The 24,272-nt window shown below is 41.2% G+C and overlaps 1 protein-coding gene across 1 annotated transcript; it reads right to left on the reverse strand.

Moving 5' to 3' along the window:
• Window positions 1-1,794: 1,794 nt before the first annotated feature.
• Window positions 1,795-23,962, reverse strand: LOC132110038 (V-type proton ATPase 116 kDa subunit a 3-like). Its single transcript, XM_059516623.1, has 16 exons — window positions 23,846-23,962; window positions 23,651-23,730; window positions 22,446-22,581; window positions 19,471-19,566; window positions 19,190-19,378; window positions 18,032-18,114; window positions 16,695-16,745; window positions 16,154-16,245; window positions 14,652-14,791; window positions 12,309-12,427; window positions 5,425-5,638; window positions 3,206-3,208; window positions 2,952-3,090; window positions 2,306-2,425; window positions 1,895-2,185; window positions 1,795-1,844 (listed from the first exon to the last, which is right to left on the reverse strand). Exons 1-16 carry the CDS (start codon window positions 23,960-23,962, stop codon window positions 1,795-1,797), a joined length of 1,920 nt encoding a protein of 639 aa, XP_059372606.1.
• Window positions 23,963-24,272: the final 310 nt, after the last annotated feature.

Below are 24,272 nucleotides of genomic sequence, written 5' to 3' on the forward strand. Positions count from 1 at the left end.
TGGGTTACTAGCTGAAGCATTAGGAGCTGGGAGCATGGCTGATGTCCCCTGGCGCAACTGCTCATTATCAGTCCGCAGCTGGGCCACCAGTGCCCGCAGCTCCTGCAATTCTTCCTCCATTCCACAGGGTTACCTAAATGGGCCGAGACCAAATCCAAAAAAAAAAATAATGGCTACACCACCCAAGCACTACTGGCCGCACAGGGTCCCCGTTGTCCTATTCCTGTTCAACAAAATAAAACAAACAAAAAACAAAAAAAACAACAGCACAAGATGAACAATATATTATTCACATCTCTGTCCCACACTAATGCGTAATCCTGCCGACTACGCCACAATGTGGCATGATTTAGACTGCAACTTTATAGAATAGAATAACAGGCAGCTTTAAGAAAACCGACTACGCCACTCTGACATCACACAGAGAATAATTGATACACTATCTTAAGGCACGCAAGTTGGTTGCACTAGGAAGGAGCAGAGACGTGAATATCATGCACAATAATTCTTTATTACCAATAAAAATCTCATTTAAAATCAACTGGGCGTGCCAGACAGGACATGCCACCACAACTGATCATTTATGTGATCAAGGAAGGAAACATGATCGTTTTAACAAACACTCACAATGGCATACAATAACACTACATTCAAGAGCTTTGGCTGAGGACTCAAGGGCAGGCAATACCTGGCTCCACACACACACTCTGGGGCAACTCACACCAATGCACACAAAATCCGTGCGTCTCACTGCACACCACACCCTGTGTTCAAACCATCACCAATCCACAGAAAAGGAAAAGGAGGATTCCTGGCTGGAGCCCCCAGCATCTAGCAAAAGAAACACACACTCAAACGCACACACACACAAACACACGCTTCCACAATACAGAAATAACTTCAGAATAAATCAAGTTAATGTAAACACAAATTATTACTAATAAACACGAACACTCTGGGAACAATAGCTCCCACTAACAAATAATCTCAAAATAAAGAAAGAAACAAAAAAAAACAAATTATACCATCGTCATTCCAGTCATAAGACACAAACCGTAACTATTAATCAAAGTGAACAAGCAAGGAAGAAATAGACTGTAGGACAACGGCGATTCCTCGCATTAAATAGGCCTTCTGAATCGAGATCAAAAGATTTGCACGACAGATCTCGAACACCCGACAATGAAGTCAGTCAATCACTCGTAACGAACCGCTTTTAGATGGTTTGGTTTCACTTTGATCCTGTCGCGTAAACTGATCTGTATATCTCTGAAACAAGCCGATGATGAAATCAGTCAAGCGCCGAACCGCCCACCTCTAGATTATTTGATCTCACTTTGATTCTGCAGCGTTGCATAAATGAGTTCACACATGCCTGCAACAAGCGTAGGCAATCGGCATTATAAAAACACGCAACCGCTGGCGTAACACCACACTCGAAATGCCCGCACGTGGGAAGCGAAAAGGGAACCCCCGAGTCAACAGGAAGCAGCGTATCCTAACAGGCTGAAAGAGGCTATTTATGGCCAATCGGAAATGACGTGTCCCAATACTTAAAGGGAAATTTACGGCGGGAAACTCTAGCTTAATTTGTATAAGTGGGCAACATGGAAAGCAGGGCACTCGGTCACAATCTACCCCCGACATTTTCATCGTCGACCCGACGATGGATACTTTTTGTTCACCTAGGATTTTTAATGCCAAGGTCGGAACAAGGCAACCACCGCACTGGACTATCGCCTGCCCCCCCCTTCATGCCGTGGTCTTCCTACAGCTCGAGGGAGGCGGTGAGGATTAGGATGGTGTCCTGCCATCAGCCTTCTTGTGCGCCTTACCCCCGTAACCTGCTCAAGAGGAGTAGGCTCTGGGGACAGCACTCTGGCCATCACCTCACCTGTGGTGGGTGCTATAACCCCTGCATTCTCTTCCTCCTCTGGGAGATTGTCTGTGACGGTGTGGTCCCTTCCGGAACCTCCTACTGGGACCTCAACCAGTGGCACTGACCTCTGCCCCCCTTGAGGGGCGTCGGGTACCACTACAAACCAGTCTCCGATCTCCTCCTCTTCCGCAGCAGGTGCTATTGGTCCCCCTAAGTTACATTCAGGAGCGTTAACCAAAGGACTCTCACCCACCCAAGGTTTTATTGCAGAGCGATGTACTTGCCTCACTTTACCCAGATTGTCCACTGGAGCAATAGAACATACCTGCTCACCTGCTTTCACAATCTGGTATACTACCGGGCCCCAGAGGTCATGTATTTTATGTCTACCTCTCACGTTAAAAGCCCGAAGAAGCACCAACTGACCCTCCCGCAAAGGTTCCTCCCGGACATGCCTGACCTTGCGACGTTCCGCCGCGGTTCTTAGCTGCTCTCTCACCCCCTCAGCTGACAGCTGACCAGTGCTCTGTTTGACCGGTCCCAGTCCTGCAGATGCAGTCATTCATCTAGTTAGCAATAATGTATTCATATTCTCACAATAAATGTTGTTACTTTCATTTTTAAATCCGTAAGAAAGTACATCCGTTAAGTATACTCGTACAAATATAAAATACTACTTTTTTTCTCACAGGACAGCAGCATTACAAAAATATGGTCTTTTACAACATGATGCATTGTTGTAGATTTAACTACCCAACAGTTTTACTCCCAATACCTTAAGTATATTAGAGTATGCAAGATAATACTTTTACTTAAAGGACAGTTCAGCCAAAAATTAAAATTCTGTAAACATTTACTCACCCTTAAGTTGTTCCAGGTTTGGAATTTTTTTATTTTTGGGTGAACAATCCCTTTAGCAAAGGTTTTAAATATGACAACTAGTAGTTTTCCCCCAATATGGTATTAGTTGTTATTCTAGTTTACTAAAGTATCGCAATATTTCTTGTACTAATTATGTTGTCATAGCTCTAAACAATTTCTCTTTTCCTTCTTTCTCTAAATCAGACCAGACCCCTGTACTGCAGGATAAAGCTGAATGTGTCAGCCCTGGACAGGTGTCTAATTGTTTTGTTCTGAGCAGCCAGGCCCTGAAAGAGCTGCAGGATCTTCTGAGAAGTGCCACAATCCAGACCCTGGTGTTTCTGATCTGTCTGCCAGTGGTACATAAAGATGGTCTCCAAAGTGTTTGACGTGCTTCGTTCCACTGTCCACCGCATTGTCCTCCGAGTCTCTGAGGAGGTGCTGACCATTCACCAAGAGACTCACCTCCTGAAGACCCCAGAACACATGGAGGCAGCGCTGGGCTCAAACTGATGTTAATCCTAAACTATGCTGTAAATGGTTGTAAAAATTACTTTCAGTATATGTATAGAACAATTTGTTTTAATGTGTAAAAAAATATTTACAGGACAAAAAAAATAAACGCATAAAATGTTTTGTGAAAAAAATAAGCTGCATTAAAAAAATTACAATGAGTACTTCTCTTTTATTTACACGTGAATATGAAAAACAAAAATACAAAATGTACAGAAAGTTTATGAATAAATTACACACTAAAAAAGAAAAATGTATACAACTTATGCATTTCATTTTTAACTTGCATCACAAAAATAAACTAGAGAAATTAGGTTTTTCCATTGACAATATGATATTTTAAAAAAATATATTGAAAGACTGTAATATACCCATTTTCTCCTACTGTTATCTCTTGGCTAATGAAGAATGTGTGTGTTAAGCATTCTCTTAAGAAGAGAAAACTTGTGCTCTTCTCTCATTCTCTGTAGTTTGATGTCCTCCCTGAGCAGCTCCACTCGCTCTCTCACCTGTCCCAGAACACTTTAGCAAATAAACCATGCCTGCTAATAACAACAGCACAATGAATTACACCAAAAAAAAAAAGTACATTAACTTTGTATTTTTAAGTCTTTCCCAGTAGGCTCACTTGCTCCAGAATAGTAATAAAACAAGAGAAAATGGAAACACCTATGAAAAATATAAAGACAGCTTTGTAATCTTAACAATAGAAAATATGACACAGCAGGATATGCATACAAAATACTGCAGTGCTTAAGTTTGGTTAAAACATTTGTAGACATATCTTGCATGACAGCACTTCAAAAACACAACAAAGAGAAAGACAATTGTCTTATATAGCGGCTGTCTTATGTAAAAAATTTTAATAAAAAACCTTGCTTTTAACACTTTCGCTAGGTATTTGAGTGAATGAAAATACAATAGCCTACTTACATATTAATGTGAAGTCCTCCACAGAACTCTCACCTGCCACCCTCGTCATATGCACGCAAGTGATTCTGGGATATGGTAGGGTGCGAAGTGTCCATAGATGTACACTTCATTTTCATGGGAATTGAAGGGTGCATTTGAAGTCGCTTTCGAAATTCGTCAGCCTTCGTCGCGCCTAGGTGATGCATTCGCACTTCAAATGCGCCCTTCGAAGTGCGCATTCTGACTTTGGGACAGCTGTGACGCAATCGCACTCCACATCCGCACTTCGGAGTCCACGCACTTCATTTTGGGACACCCTTCATCGCGCTGCTGTGACGCATTCGCACTTCAAATGCGCACTTCGGAGTCCATGCACTTCACTTTGGGACACAGCTCATGTGTCCTTTGGAACTTGAACAAGAGTAGGACTTGACAAATACACATAGAAACAGCGTATCCTTGTGGCGCGGCTGACACAGAAGAGCGTACGCAGTTTGAGTGATGTGGAGAGACACAGAGGAGACTGTTGACAAAGAAATTGTTGAATAAAGTTATTTGTTTTCTCTGCTTACAAACCATATTCTTATCAATTCATAATGTGCTGAAACACTGATTGACAGATGTACTATTCTGATGATGCTTTTCATACTTTCATGGACCTTGACAGTGTAACGTACTACTAAATAAATTGTAAAAAAAAAAAAAAAAACTAACATAAGTAAACCTCTATGAACATAAAAAACAAATAAATAAAACATTCATTACCCTTTTAATAATGCTTGGGGAAGAAACAGAAAACTGCTGGCAAAAAGCAAAGAAACAATTGTATCCAGGTCTCCCTTCGGTTTAAATAACCATATTGAGACTAATCACAAACAAAGCAGTCTATCACCATCTTTTGTCCCCAACAAACTGTCAAGTGGAAAACAGTTACTATGGAAGTGAAATTTGTGGCAAAGTTATGGCCTAGTGGTTAGAGAGTTTAACTCCTAACCCTAAGGTTGTGGGTTCGAGTCTCAGGCCGGCAGTACCACGACTGAGGTGCCCCTAGAGCAAGGCACTGAATCCTCAAATTGCTCCCCTGGCGCTGCAGCATAAATGGCTGCCCACTGTGTGTTCACGGTGCGTGTGCACTTTGGATGGGTTAAATGCAGAGCACGAATTCTGAGCATGGGACACCATACTTGGCTGTATGTCACATCACTCAAATGTCTGCTTTTTGACACTAACACAAAGATGACACCATAACAGGTACACACCTGTCCTGTATAGAGAGGTTTGTTGTCCTTATTCTCAGTAAACAGGAACATGTCTATAAAGTGGATGAGAATACTGGGAGCAGAGTCGGAGGTTATGGGGCCATACACCACCCACCTATAGATGACCATGAAGATCAGGTATCCAAACAGACACAGCATGAAACTCAGCTCCGGGATCAGCACCAGAAACACACTGCTGATATCATTGAAGTGTCTACACAGCAGGAGGAAAAGAGCAAGTAAGTTGTAAAGTAAATGTTCTCAGTTCACCTGCCCTTGGCACATGGCAAAAGGTTATTTTAAACTCTACACTATTTACTTTTAAAGGAGCCATGAATTGAGAAATCAAATTTCTCTTTGATCTTTTGAAATACAAGAATTTAAATACAAATATAAAAGGTACTACTTCATCAGCGCTTCTTTATCCCAGCCTACTCGTGTTTTATATGGACAATCAGGAAAATAACACCAGCAAGATCAATGGACTAAAAATAACATTACTTTCCAAAGGATCCTAATGTTTATTTTCAACCATACGATTGCCTCACTAGAGCAATACTGGACCCAACAACAATGCCACAAAATGTAAGAAACTGATCATTCAGAGTGGTATAATGTCAGAGGGCTAAAATCAGGGTAAAATCAGGAAAATTGCCTTTTTTTTCTAAATTATAACAATTTCTGATCCACGAAACAATATAAAATGCAGTTCATACAGATGCATTTAAAATGTTAAAAAAGACACCAATTTGCAGAAAACATGAATAAACTCTCAAGATCAGCAAAGAAAAAATGTATTCGAGCTGGTTACTTTCGTAACCTCAGTTCCCGGAAATACGGGAAATGAGTACTGCATCGCTGGAAGTTTATGGGCAAAACTCCTTTTTCACAGAGGACTGTTATAATCACACAGTGTAACTGCAATGCCATTGGTTTGTGCAGTAAATTAAAAACGAACGAATCACTTGGCAGTGGAGCTGGACGAGCCTATGGCAAAGAAACCCACCAAAATGGGCGGGACCATCTGGCTATTTAAGCAGGCATTTTGCCTTAGGATCTCAGGTAAATTTGACTGAAGTGACAACACGAAGTCGTGCAGCGTCATGGCACAGCAAGGAATCCAGTACTCATTTCCGTATCTTAAGGAACTAAGGTTACGTATGTAACAGAGTACATTTCCTTTCGATACTTCACCCGTACTGTATCGCTAGATGCTTATGGGAAAACCAATACAATCCTCTGAGGGGATGTTGCTCTGAGATAGCATGTCTGCTCCTTGGTTCAATACGGTGGGCAAATGTGCTGCCCTCAGTGAACGCAGGTGGAGATGTGTCCACTCCAAGAGGTGTTTTACCATCTTGAAAAGTTGTTTCGAGGTGAGCTTGCCTTGGCGATTTCTATAAGATACCACTGTCATGCTGTCTGAGCGGATTAGCACATGGTGTCCCTTCAGGTCCGGTAAGAAGGTCTGGAGGGCTCGACATACTGCAATCATCTCATGGCAGTTAAAATGGCCTGCCCTCTCACAGAGCTCCCCAACCCGTGTTGGATGCATCTGTCGAGACAAACTTACTTCTGTGAGTCATACCCATAGTCAAGCCCTGCTTGAACCACTGTAGGTCTTTACAAGAAGCCAGAGTGGTCACACAACATATTGAAAATGTTTTTAATTTTTCTCGCTATAACAGCAGCTGTTTGTGTGGACACTTTTGGAACGGGCCCAGTATACACAACAGTTTTTGGGACAAACATACTTCCACTGGCACCCGGAACCAATCAGAGTGCTTGGGGGCATAACAGAGGGTGTTGGGGGGGCGGTCCAGCACTAGTGAGATTTTGCCCCCTCCTCTTCCTGTCCAGCAGATCAAGACGATGCCTGATGCATTGATGAAAAAGATGCATTGGGATCAGCATTTATAGACATTCTGAACTCTATTGGGGTTAGACATCACGTTTCAGGACCTACTCATTGTCGAAATCATACTCTAGATTTAATACTGTCACATGGAATTGATGTTGATTGTGTTGAAATTATTCAGCCAAATGATGATATGTCAGATCATTATTTAGTTCTGTGCAAACTTCATATAGCCAAAATTGTAAATTCTACTTCTTGTTACAAGTATGGAAGAACCATCACTTCTACCACAAAAGACTGCTTTTTAAGTTATCTTACTGATGTATCCAAATTCCTTAGCATATCCAAAACCTCAGAACAACTTGATGATGTAACAGAAACTATGGACTCTCTCTTTTCTAGCACTTTAAATACAGTTGCTCCTTTACGCTTAAGGAAGGTTAAGGAAAACAGTTTGACACCATGGTATAATGAGCATACTCGCACCCTAAAGAGAGCAGCCCGAAAAATGCAGCTGGAGGAAAACAAAACTAGTATTTCGTAACTAGTATTTCGTATTGCTTGGCGGGAAAGTAACCTATCCTACAGAAAAGCATTAAAAACTGCTAGATCCGATTACTTTTCTTCTCTTTTAGAAGAAAACAAACATAACCCCAGGTATTTATTCAATACTGTGGCTAAATTAATGACAAATAAAGCCTCAACAAGTGTTGACATTTCCCAACACCACAGCAGTAATGACTTTATGAACTACTTTACTTCTAAAATCGATACTATTAGAGATAAAATTGCAACCATTCAGCCGTCAGCTACAGTATCGCATCAGACAGTGCACTATAGACCCCCTAAAGGAACAGTTCCACTCATTCTCTACTATAGGAGAGGAAGAATTGTATAAACTTGTTAAATCATCTAAACCAACAACATGTATGTTAGACCCTATACCATCTAAGCTCCTAAAAGAGGTGCTTCCAGAAGTCATAGATCCTCTTCTGACTATTATTAATTCCTCATTGTCATTAGGATATGTCCCCAAAACTTTCAAACTGGCTGTTATTATGCCTCTCATCAAAAAACCACAACTTGACCCCAAAGAACTAGTTAATTATAGACCAATCTCGAATCTCCCTTTTCTGTCCGAGATGCTAGAAAAGGTGGTATCCTCACAATTATATTCCTTCTTAGAGAAAAATGGTATATGTGAGGATTTCCAGTCAGGATTTAGACCGTATCATAGTACTGAGACTGCTCTCCTTAGAGTTACAAATGATTTGCTCTTATCATCTGATCGTGGGTGTATTTCTCTATTAGTTTTATTGGATCTTAGTGCTGCGTTTGACACAATTGACCACAACATTCTTTTGCATAGACTTGAACACTTTGTTGGCATCAATGGAAGTGCATTAGCATGGTTTAAATCGTACTTATATGACCGCCATCAGTTCATAGCAGTGAATGAAGATGTATCATATCGATCACAAGTGCAGTATGGAGTACCTCAAGGCTCAGTACTAGGGCCGCTACTCTTCATGCTTTATATGTTACCCTTGGGAGATATCATCAGGAAACATGGTGTTAGCTTTCACTGTTATGCTGATGATACTCAGCTCTATATGTCTTCGCGGCCCGGTGAAACACACCAATTTGAAAAACTAATGGAATGCATAGTCCAAAAAACTGGATGACGAGTAATTTGCTAAAAACTGCTAAATTCTGAAAAAAACAGAGGTGTTAATTATAGGACCTAAAAACTCTGCTTGTAATAACCTAGAACACTGTCTAAGACTTGATGGCTGCTCTGTCAATTCTTCGTCATCAGTTAGGAACATAGGTGTGCTATTTGATCGCAATCTTTCCTTAGAAAGCCATGTTTCTAGCATTTGTAAAACTGCATTTTTCCATCTCAAAAATATATCTCAATTACGGCCTATGCTCTCAATGTCAAATGCAGAAATGTTAATCCATGCATTTATGACCTCAAGGTTAGATTATTGTAATGCTTTATTGGGTGCTTGTTCTGCACACTTAGTAAAAAAACTACAGCTAGTCCAAAATGCAGCAGCAAGAGTTCTAACTAGAACCAGGAAGTATGACCATATTAGCCCGGTCCTGTCAACACTGCACTGGCTCCCTATCAAACATCGTATAGATTTTAAAATATTGCTTATTACTTATAAAGCCCTGAATGGTTTTGCACCTCAGTATTTGAATGAGCTCCTTTTACATTATAATCCTCTACGTCCGCTACGTTCTCAAAACTCAGGCAATTTGATAATACTTAGAATATCAAAATCAACTGCGGAATCAACTGTATAGATTTTAAAATATTGCTTATTACTTATAAAGCCCTGAATGGTTTTGCACCTCAGTATTTGAATGAGCTCCTTTTACATTATAATCCTCTACGTCCGCTACGTTCTCAAAACTCAGGCAATTTGATAATACTTAGAATATCAAAATCAACTGCGGCCGGCAGATCCTTTTCCTATTTGGTGCCTAAACTCTGGAATAACCTACCTAACATTGTTCAGGAGGCAGACACACTCTTGCCGTTTAAATCTAGATTAAAGACCCATCTCTTTAACCTGGCTTACACATAACATACTAATATGCTTTTATTATCCAAATCGGTTAAAGAATTTTTAGGCTGCATTAATTAGAACCGGAACCGGAAACACTTCCCATAACACCCTATGTACTTGCTACATCATTAGAAGAATGGCATCTACGCAAATATTTGTCTGTTTCTCTCTTATTCCGAGGTCACCGTAGCCACCAGATCCAGTCTGTATCCAGATCAGAGGGTCACTGCAGTCACCCGGATCCAGTACGTATCCAGACCAGATCGTGGATCAGCACCTAGAAAGGACCTCTACTGCCCTGAAAGACAGCGGAGACCAGGACAACTAGAGCCCCAGATACAGATCCCCTGTAAAGACCTTGTCTCAGAGGACCACCAGGACAAGACCACAGGAAACAGATGATTCTTCTGCACAATCTGACTTTGCTGCAGCCTGGAATTGAACTACTGGTTTCGTCTGGCCAGAGGAGAACTGGCCCCCCACCTGAGCCTGGTTTCTCCCAAGGTTTTTTTCTCCATTCTGTCACTGATGGAGTTTCGGTTCCTTGCCGCTGTCGCCTCTGGCTTGCTTAGTTGGGGTCACTTCATCTACAGCGATATCGTTGACTATTTAACTGAACAGCGATGACATCACTGAATTCAATGATGAACTGCCTTTAACTATAATTTTTCATTATTGACACACTGTTTTCCTAATGAATAGTGTTCAGTTGCTTTGATGCAATGTATTTTGTTTAAAGCGCTATATAAATAAAAGGTGACATGACTTGACTTGACTTGATGTGCAAGTTCCAGCATCAGCTTGGGCCCGGATCCTTGGCACTGTAAAACACTCGGCAAACCCCTCAACAGCGAGTCAAAATAGGAGAATCGAGGAATGGGACTATAACAACATTAGTAGATCGAGGAGGAGGAGACGGGGAACCAGCAAACATTCAAACATAATTTTAATAAACAGATAAACAAACACAAAATAGCCCAGGCCTGGTCCTCTCTCGTCCTTCCCCGTCTTTACTCCTCTTTTTTTAATCCTTTTGGAGCTCCTCCGGGGGCACATTTTCATTAACTCCACCAGTCTAGCTCCAATCCCACGGCTCTCGGCCCCACTCATTACAGGGACCTTGTCAGCCTCCTTGATTTCAGTGAGGTTTATAGCCACAAGTGGCGCACCAACACCACTAAGCTGGCCATTGGAGGAGTTTGGGCTGAAAGACCTGGAGCACGGACATGAAGTGCAGAGCTGAGGCAGCCTACCTGGCACAGGAGTAGGCTCCAGCGAGGGTAAACGTCGTCCTGCAAGGTTTGGACAGGTGAGTGACCTTCCCTTTACATTCAATGGCAGTCGGTGGGCAGAGGTGCGCAGCCACTGACTCATCGAGGGGAGGCAGTTTCTCATTGCCTTTTTCTTCAGCACTATCTACTGATGATAGCGCAGAAGAAGAGGATGCACAAAGGCGAGCCGAGTAGGGATAACGCCACGATTCCGTTAGCTTGTCGTGGACCTCGCTGAAGAATCCCTGACGTCACCCAGGCAGGAATCATTTGTCCAGATGGTTAAGAGTGGCCTTCTCCAGGGTAGATCACTCAAATCCCAGCTCCTTGACAGCTTTAGAAAGGACGCAGGAAAGTTTGGCATCCATCCATAGTTTGGCGTTGCTGGGAACTGAAGATGGCAATGGGGTGGGGTCAATGGTATAGCCCGACATCTCCTCCGCGTCTGGTGCTGCTAGAGACATGCTGTCATCTAGCAGTTCAACCTCAATTCCACAGAATAAGACCATGTCGCTCGCATCCACTGAGGGACACTGGTCTGGTTGTTCGAAGAGGATGGGAGAATCCTCTCTGTTTTGCAAAGACAAGGCTTGCAGCCAAGTGCTGAGTCCCCCTGCCCTGCTGTTTTTTCCTCACAGGTAAAGAAAACACGAGGGCAGTAGGGGCGGAGCTGCTCACCGAGAAGAAAGTGATCTGACCGGGGCTTGCCCAGTCAGGAAACACACTATGAGTGGCTGTTGTCAGCATGCAGTGCAGTCCTGTATGCTCTTTTAGAAAAGGAGATTTGCTTTTTTTTTAGCTCGCCGGATGGTGGCAGGGGTGAGCTGGTATCTGTGCCAGACACTGAAGTGCCTCGGAGAGCAGGCGGGAAAGGCAGAGTGGTGCAGGCGACTCAGCTTCTTGTCGGCAGCGAGGCACGTCAACGGCGAGCGCTTCAAGTCCCCTAGATCAGCTAAGGTAAAATCGATCTGAGATCCTATTGCTTAATGCCGCTTATATAGCCAGATGGCCCCGCCCATTCTGGCAGGCTCTGGTGAGCTCCAATGCAGAGCCAATGGTCGTGCAGTTACATTGCATGATTATAAAGGCTTCAGTCCTCTGAGAAAAATAAGTAATACCCATAAGTGTCTAGCACGCAGTACGAGTGAAGTATCGTAATGGAAACATACTTACATGTAGTTGAATAAGGATAAACACACACCAAAGGTCATATGGAAGACTCCAATAATGACAGACATCTTCATCTTATAGCTGTTGAGGAACGTCAGATGATTATTGGCCAGACCCCAGATCTGAAGGAGATAAAGAATTAGCAAATCTGTGGTTAAAAACAAATAAGCACAACTTCTTGGATGCTTCTGGGATGAGTTCCACTTTGTTTTATGACCTTTCCTCACTAAATTGTAAAACACAATCTACTCCACTTTCCTGTGGCACTGCAGTTTTAAATGTATGTAAATTCATGCCATGATGAATCAATCTTCTATTGATCAAATGGTTTCATATGATACATACTCGTGGGTCAGAGTTCACCAAACTTGAACTTCGGAACGCAGCGCAATCTAAAAGCTCTATACATGAGTTTGCATTTCTGCTCCAAATGGAAATCAATGGAAAGACTAGTACAGTGTGACTGACCCTTAAGCCCTTGATCCCTTGGAATCCGCTATGGAGTTTATTAGCAATTTTTCCCTTACTAATTTTATTGATGCACCACTCTTCATGTATATAGGTATTATGTGTTATTTATTTATAGGTATATATGAATTAGGGCTGCACAATTATGACAATCATAATTGACAATCATAATTGTAGATTATTCCTTTGAAATTGTAATTGTGATTATTAATTATAAATTATCACAATTTGAATTTAAAGATGTTTATAAAAATATGCATGGTATTATAATGTTTAACTAACACTAAAAACCCTTACGATAACATGTAGAAAAAAAAACACCCAGAATAACATACATAAGTGGACTTTGAATGATTAATTGCCACTTTGAACGATTACATAATTGTGGCATCTGTAATTGTAATCGCGATTAGAAATGAGATTAATTGTTTAGCCCTAATATGAAGGTATATGTACTTTATGTATAAGGTATAAGCTGTTATAAATAAACATATAAAAAAATAACTGATACGATTATATTAAATTACAGTAGCTATAATTGAATAATTGTTGTAAGAGTCATTTGGGGTGGAGGTAAATTAAACGTGATCTGCGGTGACGTCACAATTGTGTTGCATTGTGGTGTAGAGAGCTGCCTGAAATATACATAAGTATGAAAATCGAGGGCTCGAGGGTCTGTCCATATACGTACAGTAAACCTCCCTTGTCCACTTAACAAAGTGGAACGCACAAAGTGCTTAGGGAAGAGTGCGTGTCTAAAGGTAAAGTGGAACACAGCCCTAGAGATACGCAGACTTGATTAGTTGGTTCAAATGAGTTTAATTAGCACTCGGCAGCCATATCACCCTGGAGCCCAAGACCGGTTTCCCACTGAAGCTAAGCAGTGCTGAGCCTGGTCAGTACCTGGATGGGAGACCTCCTGAGAAAACTAGGTTGCTGCTGGAAGAGGTGCTAGTGAGGCCAGCAGGGGGTGCTCACCCTGTGGTCTGTGTGGGTCCTAGTGCCCCAGTGTAGTGATGGGGACACTATACTGTCAACAAGCACCGTCCTTCGGATGAGACGTTAAACCGAGGTCCTGACTCTCTTTGGTCATTAAAAATCCCAGGATGTCTTTCGAAAAAGAGTAGAGGTGTGACCTCGGCATCCTGGCTAAATTCGCCCATTGGCCTCTGACCATCTTGGCCTCCTAACAATCCCCATATCTGCTGATTGGCTTCATCACTCTTGTCTCCTCTCCACCAGTAAGCTGGTGTGTGGTGGGCGTTCTGGCGCACTATGGCTGCCGTCGCATCATCCAGGTGGATGCTGCACACTGGTGGTGGATGAGGAGATACCCCCAGACTATGTAAAGCGCTTTGAGTGCCTAGAAAAGCGCTATATAAATGTAATGAATTATTAGTATTATTAGAGATAAACTCATCAGGAAAGTGACTCTTTAGGAGCAGGACTGGACACCCCTGACATAGGACTCTTTCCAGTTTTCTGCTTGAGGGTTTAACTCTTGCAAGTGAAGAAAAATAGTCATAAGTATTATAACTTTAATGCTGCAGTGTTAAGTAAAATAATAAAAAAATTATTAAATTAATAGTGAAGTTAAAAGTATCAGTATTACAATGTTAAATAAGAAAAATATGATGAACATTATTATTATTATTATTATTATTATTATTATTATTATTATTATCCTGTTATCCTCCTCAAAGCAATATTGTCTTAACTTGGAGATGGTTTAAATCTTACACCCTTAATTTTGTGGCATTTCTTCCACTGTTATTGGATATTTTTATCTTGTAAGGTATTGTATCAAAGTTCCAAAATTCCAGTATCGAAAACGCAAGTTTTTAGAGAGTGTTTGCATGTGTTTTAAGTTTTTTTTACTTCATTAGTGTTTTTCCTCAGTTTTGAATCCTTCTCTTCCAGAATCATCCAGAGAGCCACCAGCGTCATCAGAAGACCGTGTCCAACGTCCCCGAACATGACGGCAAACAGGAAGGGAAACGTGATGATGGTGTAGACAGCTGCAGACGTGTGAAAACAGACAGTAAAAGATCAATTCAAGTTTATTTTGTATAGCGCTTTTCACAGGCTCTCAGGATAGGGGAAGGTTTGTGTGTGGAAGCTGTGTGTTTGTGGAACATTGCAGAAAACTGAATAAACAAGGAAGCAGTACATTGCACCTGTTCATAAGTAATTTTTGAATGAGAAAATAGTCCAGCATATGTTTAACTACTTCTAAACAGAAAATTTTGTGTGAAGCTAAACCAATCGCAGCCTCTGTATAACAGCCCTTCATCCGTCCATTGTGGACAAATCTGGCCACGAAGGTCTCAGGTGTGATCCCAATTTATTTATATGTATTGTTATAAAATGCCATGTCACCATCTTCGATAATAATAAATCTTAAAATGTATTTATTTGTGATTTTTTTTACCTCTAAAATTACCATATTTTAATGTAAAATATGCTTATTTTTATTTTATATTTAATATTTGGTTTACTTATTAAAGGGACTGTAAGTAGGAATTACTCCCATCTAGTGGTGAAATTGTATTTTGCATTCAAACAAATTTTGCTCTCCAGCGCCTCGCTTTTTCAAATGCGCGTTGCATCTACGGTAGGCGATATGTACCAAAAAGCTTTGACAGGATGTCTTCTAATAGCACTTCGTTTTGGCGACGATGTTTTCTTCTCCTGTGGCGCGGCATACGTATGGTCCATAATAAGAATGCAATCCAGACTTTTAAACTTGCCGGTGCAGTTTCAAGCGCCTCTCACTGCTCTGCACCTGCGTTTCTGGCTCTGACCGAAAACGCGTTGTGGAAACGCGTTGGCTTAGTACTTTTTGTCCCTCTCTGCTATTATAGTTTTGCAAGATGGCGGAACTACATGGAAGCCTCTGTCGACCTACCCGTCCCATGTATATAAAGATAATAAATTCTTCATTTACGAGGATTAGTTTAAACATTGGCATAGGTATTTGTACACCATTGAGGGCATATTTATGAATAAAAATATTGATTTTAGATAATAAAATACCTAAAAAGTTACTTATTGTCCCTTTAAGTAAAAAAAAATATATATATATTATAATAATTCCAGTAAATTCAGACAGTCAAAACCTAAAAAATTGGAGACTTTGGTGACATCTGGTGGCTCAAGATGAAATAGAAATATAAAAAACCTAAAAATACTACAGTCAGCTAAACAATAACTTTTTTATATGTTAGGTTCATATGAATTTTAATTGAAGTGAAATGTTAATTCAATGGGGGCATGATTAAAGATAAATAGTGTCTTATACGTGCTATTAAGTGCTTATTATTTATAAATACTAAAATTCTTAAAAGACAGATTCACCCCAAAACCCTCTTGACATCTACCCAGCCAGTTGACACCAGGACTTCTGTGGACACCGAGCTGATCCGTGTCCTGTCTAAGGCTGTTGAGGAACTTAGGCAGGAGTGCTCTGCGCCTGAGGAGCCCTCAAGCAGCTGACTAGACAAGTGGTTCCTGCTCGGACACCGCCAGGCCCCTCCCCAGAGGGATGCAGCTGTCTCCCTGAGGTCCACGAGGAGCTCACGATGTCGTGGCGTGCCCCTTATTCTGCTCGCCTCGAAACATCTTTCTCTAATAACCTCACTGCAGCTGACTGCCAGGCTGCTTCAGCATTGCACTCCATGCTGGTGCTTTAAGTGTACCAGGCCAAGCTCCTCTGCACCATGGACGAAGTGGGGCACAACTTAGCCACATTTAAGGAGTTGCGCAGTGCTACATACCTGGCCCTGCATGCTACTAAGGCCACCGCCCAGGCTATGGGGTGTTCGATGGCCAGCTTGGTGGTGTTGGAACGCCACCTCTGGCTGAATCTGACAGGCTAAGTCCCGCTGCGGCCGGACCACTCTCCAAATTGCCTCGTCTCACCTTCCGGTCAGCCAGTTCTGTTTTGGGTGCTCGAAGCAATGTGTTTGTTGCCTGCACAGAGCCCAACATAACACCCTGGCAGCAAGGTGAGCCAGACATGCAGTGCAACCCTGGCCCCATGGACAAAACCCAGCTGGCAGGGGGCAGCGGTGGGGATAGTTGGCAGGCAGAAAGTCACCTTCACAGATGCTTCCAAGACGGCCATCTGACATTTGGCATCTGGACGAGTACAGAAAGCAAGCAAAGCCCAGTCTCCTCCTTTATGCTCCCCCCTGCCACAACCACCCCCCCCCCCCCCCCCCCCCCCGATCGCTCTGATCACCCAAGTCATCAGACGAATCAGGGAGGATGCCCACAATATCCTCCTGGTAGCCCCTCTTTGGAGGAGCCAACCAAGGGCACCTGCCCTTTAGACGGGACCTCCTCTCTTAAGCGAACAGAACGATATGGCCGATAGGAGTTAGAGCACACTCCACAAGGGGCATGGCCTCCTCATTGCCGTGGTCTAGTGGTGTGTCTACCGACTGCCTCCGTGTCACTGGGGTTAGCGTTGTCCCCTACGTGTTCCCAGGCCCCTTGGCACCTGAACTGTAGGAGGTCAACAATATGACTTGTGTAATTACATCCCCAACTGGTCTGGGATATTTTGCGTATTCATTACAAGCCCTTCTTAGTGCTCTGGGTGAATACCCGGTCATCCTTCCTGATAGCACGGCATGATTGTATTGTCCCCATAGCGTCTCAATGCAGTACGAGTGTAGTATCGAAAGGGAATGTACTCTGTTACTAACGTAACCTCTGTTCCCTTAGATATGGAATGAGTACTGCATACTTTGCCGTGCTTTACGCAAGGACATCTCATGTCATCGCTTCAGTCGAATTAAATCAGCTTGCCTGGATGAGACGGCCGCTTATACAGCCCGATGCCCCGCCCCGCCCCTTTTGGTGGGTTGGACAGGCTCGCTCACCATAGGCTTGTGGAGTTTCACTGCGTGATTGAAAAAGGCTTTAGAAATCGGAGAAAAAGGACTTTTCCCTGTAGCGTCTCAGCCTAATGGCTTACGACATAGCACTCATTACGTATCTAAGGGAACAGAGGTTACGTTAGTAAACAAGTACGTTTTCTTTCTGGTTCCAGATGACTGGATAATGAATTTTAAATATCATTTTATACAGATCAGTTTGTGAGAGAAAATCCACAAGAATGCATCCATGACCTTTACAAGAACTTATTCATTTCCATTGTTTTTCTGGGATTCATTCGATTTTCAGTATAGAAAGCACACTGTTTAAAATGTCCAGGTTTCCTTTAAAATCACCAAATCCAGATCACCTACCAGTCGCAGATCTTCTTCACTTTATGACCGATCTGAATTCCCCAGAACGAGATTAAAAACACGGTCCACTGCACCTCCTCACCCTGAGGAAATACCACTGAAATCTCTCATCAACTTTACAAAACAAAAACAGATATACAGTCTACCCAAAATTTATTCAGACAACTCAGACGCCATTTCTCACAATATATCACAGTTTATTTTCTATGGTTTAGAAAATGGTAATAAAATATGACCAAAACTCAGAACTGTATCCAAAGAAATTCATCTTGATAACGTCAGATAACTTTGATAGAAAGGCATGTAATGAATTCGACTGAATATCTGTCAGCAGTTAAATTAAAGCACACAATTATATAATACCAATTCAGCTCAACCAGTTACCAAGCAATGCTTCATATTGATCAGTCTGTGGTGGGAAAAGTTTACATTAGCAATTAAAGAAAAACAGTTAAGCAAAACATCCTCAGGTCAAAGTGTCTGAAAAATTTTGGGGTTATCAATTTCACTGGTAGTCCAATGCATGAAGAATTTTTGGGTATAATGTGTCACAGTTTATTAAAAAAAAAATTATATCTGGTGTCTGAATAACTTTTGGTTGGATTGTACATGTTTCTATAATCTAATAAATAAAAAAACACTATAATCTTATTGTAATGGTTCTTACATGTACACCATCATCTGGTTATACAATAACCTAATTGTCACTGCCATGCCGTCATCTTCACTCGCTCCACCCTCTCGTTCACTCTCCCCTGAATACTAATCACCCTCACCTGGCCATCTCATCATCTCATGCCCTTTATAAACCACTCTCACTTACCAGTCACCGTCTGGCCTCGTCAATACCACTGACAACAGACTCACCCGAGCTACTCACCTCTGAGAAAACCACTTACCTTCTAAAGTCATCATTCCTGTTCATCAGCCTTCCGCCTTCCTTCGGAGAACCTTCCCGATCTCTTCCTCCAGCTCCTAAACCAGAGACATTGGTTACCATTCAGTTAAGTCACAGAGTAGGATATCTTCAACTTCATTACTCACCTTTGCATCCCGGCCCTGTTGCACTTGTTTAATAAATCTCATTTCGACTTACCACCTGTCTGCCTCTTGTGATTCCGTGACACTAATAATATTTAATAATGATTTAGGTCTCACAGAATCAGGATGTTTAAGTTTTTCTTCCATCTCATGAAAGTCCACAATGATGTAACCACGACATGCCCGCCATAACAGCCTCTCGAAGGCGGGAACTTTCCACGGATGGACCACGCCGGCCACAAAGCTCAGCTGGACGTCCTGCCGGTTCTCTGCCAGAGCCACCGGCTCGAACGACACCAGCGGAGCCTATGATGCATAAACACATGAACCAGACAGACTGACGCTGAAGTGGAGGAGGAGGAAGTGGACGTATTGTGACAGTAAAGTGCAGTTCCTACCTGTGATGCTGTGAGGGAATGTGTCTGTTTTAAAACCCCTCTGTACTGACACAGCTGAGTGTACGGAGACCGCAGACTGTCTCTGTTCCTGGACACCTGCACATGTGTGAAATCACAAACGGACAGCATTACAGACTATATGAAACAACTTCCACCATACTTAATAAACAACACTAATGTTATGCATTAACAGGGAAATGATGACTAGACACTGGTACAGGAAAGCACTGGAAAACATTTACAGTTAAAGGGATTTTCACCCAAAATAAAAACTTTTCCGTCAAAGCTGTTCCAAAACTGTTTGAGTTTCTATCTTACATAAAACAGAAATTAAATTATTTTGAAGAACTTTGGTAACCAAACAGTTTCTGGTCCCCACGGACTTCCACAGTATTATTATTATTTTTACCATACTGTGGAAGTCATGGCAATGTTCTCAGTATTTAGATTTTTTTTCAAATCGTTGTACAGGTCCTTCTCAAAAAATTTGCATATTGTGATAAAGTTCATTATTTTCCATAATGTAATGATAAAAATTAAACTTTCATATATTTTAGATTCATTGCACACCAACTGAAATATTTCAGGTCTTTTATTGTTTTAATACTGATGATTTTGGCATACAGCTCATGAAAACCCAAAATTTAAAAAAATTAGCATATTTCATCCGACCAATAAATGAAAAGTGTTTTTAATACAAAAAAAAGTCAACCTTCAAATAATTATGTTCAGTTATGCACTCAATACTTGGTGGGGAATCCTTTTGCAGAAATGACTGCTTCAATGCGGCGTGGCATGGAGGCAATCAGCCTGTGGCACTGCTGAGGTGTTATGGAGGCCCAGGATGCTTCGATAGCGGCCTTAAGCTCATCCAGAGTGTTGGGTCTTGCGTCTCTCAACTTTCTCTTCACAATATCCCACAGATTCTCTATGGGGTTCAGGTCAGGAGAGTTGGCAGGCCAATTGAGCACAGTAATACCATGGTCAGAAAAAACATTTATCAGTGGTTTTGACACTGTGAGCAGGTGCCAGGTCGTGCTGAAAAACGAAATCTTCATCTCCATAAAGCTTTTCAGCAGATGGAAGCATGAAGTGCTCCAAAATCTCCTGATAGCTAGCTGCATTGACCCTGCCCTTGATAAAACACAGTGGACCAACACCAGCAGCTGACATGGCATCACTGACTGTGGGTACTTGACACTGGACTTCAGGCATTTTGGCATTTCCTTCTCCCCAGTCTTCCTCCAGACTCTGGCACCTTGATTTCTGAATGACATGCAAAATTTCCTTTCATCCGAAAAAAGTACTTTGGACCACTGAGCAACAGTCCAGTGCTGCTTCTCTGTAGCCCATTTCCTGCACACGCCTGTGCACGGTGGCTCTGGATGTTTCTACTCCAGACTCAGTCCACTGCTTCCGCAGGTCCCCCAAGGTCTGGAATCGGTCCTTCTCCACAATCTTCCTCAGGGTCCGGTCACCTCTTCTCGTTGTGCAGCATTTTTTGCCACACTTTTTCCTTCCCACAGACTTCCCACTGAGGTGCCTTGATACAGCACTCTGGGAACAGCCTATTCGTTCAGAAATTTCTTTCTGTGTCTTACCCCCTCGCTTGAGGGTGTCAATGATGTCCTTCTGGACAGCAGTCTTACCCATGATTGCGGTTTTGAGTAATGAACCAGGCTGGGAGTTTTTAAAAGCCTCAGGAATCTTTTGCAGGTGTTTAGAGTTAATTAGTTGATTCAGATGATTAGGTTAATAGCTCGTTTAGAGAACCTTTTCATGATATGCTAATTTTTTGAGACAGGCATTTTGGGTTTTCATGAGCTGTATGCCAAAATCATCAGTATTAAAACAATAAAAGACCTGAAATATTTCAGTTGGTGTGCAATGAATCTAAAATATATGAAAGTTTAATTTTTATCATTAAATTATGGAAAAAAATGAACTTTATCACAATATGCTAATTTTTTTAGAAGGACCTGTATCTTGGCCAAATATTGTCATCAAACCATACATCAATAGAAAGCTTATTTATTCAGCTTTAAGATGAAAATTTTACACTTATGACTGGTCCAGGATCACAAATAACAAGATTTTCAATTTTTGGATGAACTAAATTAACACAGTGTGTTCTAACTAATCGCAACACTATACTGTGACACGTAATAAAAGGTATCTTCTCCATGTTAATCTGAGTTTTTGTCCTAACCAGCCATGACAGCAACATACAAAATTTCTATTTTAGAAACAGTTTCTATTTCTGCAACATATAAACTATGACATAGGTATATATCTCAGGTACTTATGTGCTTTATTCAATGTTAAAGCGTGTGAGTTTAAATATTAAATAATTTACCTCAGATCTTGAAAACAAATCAAAGCAAACAAGCATTTTGCATAACAAATATGTCACTTAGTATGTACAATTAATAATATAAAAAAATGCTTAACATTTATGAATTGGATTATAAATATTCTGTTGCGAGTGCAATGTGCTTCCAGAGAGAGCCCGCCCACACACACTTCTGATTGGCTGTGATATTTGATTGATTCTGTTGATTGATTCTGGTGCGGACAGACAAACCCTTATGAAAATTAACCATGGTTTTACTACAAATAAAACCAAAAAACCATGGTTACTATAGTTAAACCATGGTAACCACAAATTAACCATGGTTTTGCTAAATTAACCATAGTTTAACCATGGATTTGTAGTTAATCTGTGGTTATACAAATGGTAGTCAACACGCCAAAAAACCATGGTTTACTACAGTTTTACTATAATAAAACCATGGTTATTTTTCGTAAGGGAATTGTCACTGGAATCTTGTTGCATCGTGTGTAAATAGGAGAAAGTAAGAAAGCAAATTAAGAACAAGAAAGCAAATAGGATCAGTTTTGATGAAGTTTTTTATTCCTTTCAACAAGCAGACATAAACACATTTGCATGGAAACACACACACAAAGTTACAAACCTCTCTGAGCTCTCGGGCCAAGCGCTCACTGTCCTCCTCAATGGAGAGGAGTTCTCTGGACTGAGGGGCCGGAGGGGTCGGGATGGGGGGCTGCAGTTTCTGAGAGAGACTGCGGACAATCTCCTGCTCCAAAAACACTGGAGCAAAGAAAGAGACTGTTTAAAAACCTTCAAGTCAACATAAAATGCCATTATGTAAAAAAGTGAGCTAATGAAGACAAGTTTATTCACCATATGCTTTAGACATGTAAAATATAGTATAGTTGTAAGGTATATAAAGTGGCAAATTCAGAATAAAACTGAGAAAATAAAGTGTAATGATATAAAAAATAAATGAAACAGAATTCTTCCACCAAACAATGTGGTTCCAAACAAAGTGGTTGCCGAGCAACACACAGAAGTAAACAAAGGTGTATGTTTGTAGAGTGATTTAAATCAGCTTCGGAATCTGAATCAAGGACTGAAACTATCTGTTTTATAAAGGTAATTATGCTATAAATAATGTTCAGTTTCCTGCACAGACTGATCGTTTCACTTCATAAAACATCAATATATTGTCAGAAGCCATGTGCATTCATATGGTGTTCAGTGAAATGCTTTTTTTATTCTCAAAAACCTGTAGCCGCTGACTAGCACTTTATGATCATGGACCACAGTTTAAGTAAAAAATCTAACGTTACTTTACCATTCTACTGAAGAAAAAACTATAACTTGAGTAAATTAACAGCAAACTTTCATCATAATAAACCTCTTATTCTCACCAAGGCTGCATTTATTTAGTCAGAAATACAGTAAAAACAGTAATACTGTGAAACATTATGATTACATTATGAGCAATAATACATAAGGTGTCTTTCACAAATCTATAATATCTGCTATTATTGTTGTGATTTTATTTGCACTAACATTAATCAGCAGTAAATTACTGCTTCACCTACTCATACAATTTTTAGATTGCTTTGATTGCAGCAAATAACACAGATATTAAACTATTGTTTAACAATTTAAAGACGTGCATGGCCTAAACGCCATCAGCTCATAACAAACTGCTCCAAAGCAAGGAGCGGTTACATTTAAATGAAATGTTTTTTCCACTGTTCTCTATGGAATAATGTGTACTGATGACTCCTGCACAACAGCACTAGGAACCTGTGTGAACAGAAAGAAGGAAGTCAGGATCATGGGAGCTAAGGAGGGACAGACTCATCGAAGGTTTTCTCCAGTTCCTCACATCTCCTCACCTCGCTCACAAACTTCCTCTGGAACGCATTCACATTCGGATTCAGCTGAGATCAGGATTTCAAACAAAGACACGTGTCATTATCTCCTTTGCGACATCGGCAAGTCAATGTAACACGTAAAGAATAAAACTAATGGTTTGTCAGTTATTGGTTCTCTCACATCTCTGAACTCCACGATCTCCAGCTCTCCCAGTTCACTGACACAGTTGTAGGCCGATGCCGTCTGGAGGAAGATCTGGACCAGACAGACCTCTTCACTGTGGAACAGAGAGCCCATGACCTGAAACACACACAGATCACACAATCAAACAGCAAGAATGGGATCTGAAGTTCTTATGTGAACAGACACAGCACTTCCTTTTCTACCTCGAGTCAGTAAGCGTGCGAGCATGGGCGTGTGTTCCTCTCGGAGGACTTTTTTAGGTTTCATAATGACACCTGTGACTGTAAAATCACGGGCTTACATGAGCAATGTCAAACTACATCAAGATTTGTAACGGTTTATTTTCAGGTCAAAGACGTTAAGCATAAAAAAAATAAAAAAAATAAAAAAAAACAAGTGATTTTATGTCCATAGATAGCATATT

The sequence above is a fragment of the Carassius carassius genome, chromosome 29 (genome assembly GCF_963082965.1).
Source record: "Carassius carassius chromosome 29, fCarCar2.1, whole genome shotgun sequence".
NCBI classification, from domain to species: domain Eukaryota; kingdom Metazoa; phylum Chordata; class Actinopteri; order Cypriniformes; family Cyprinidae; genus Carassius; species Carassius carassius.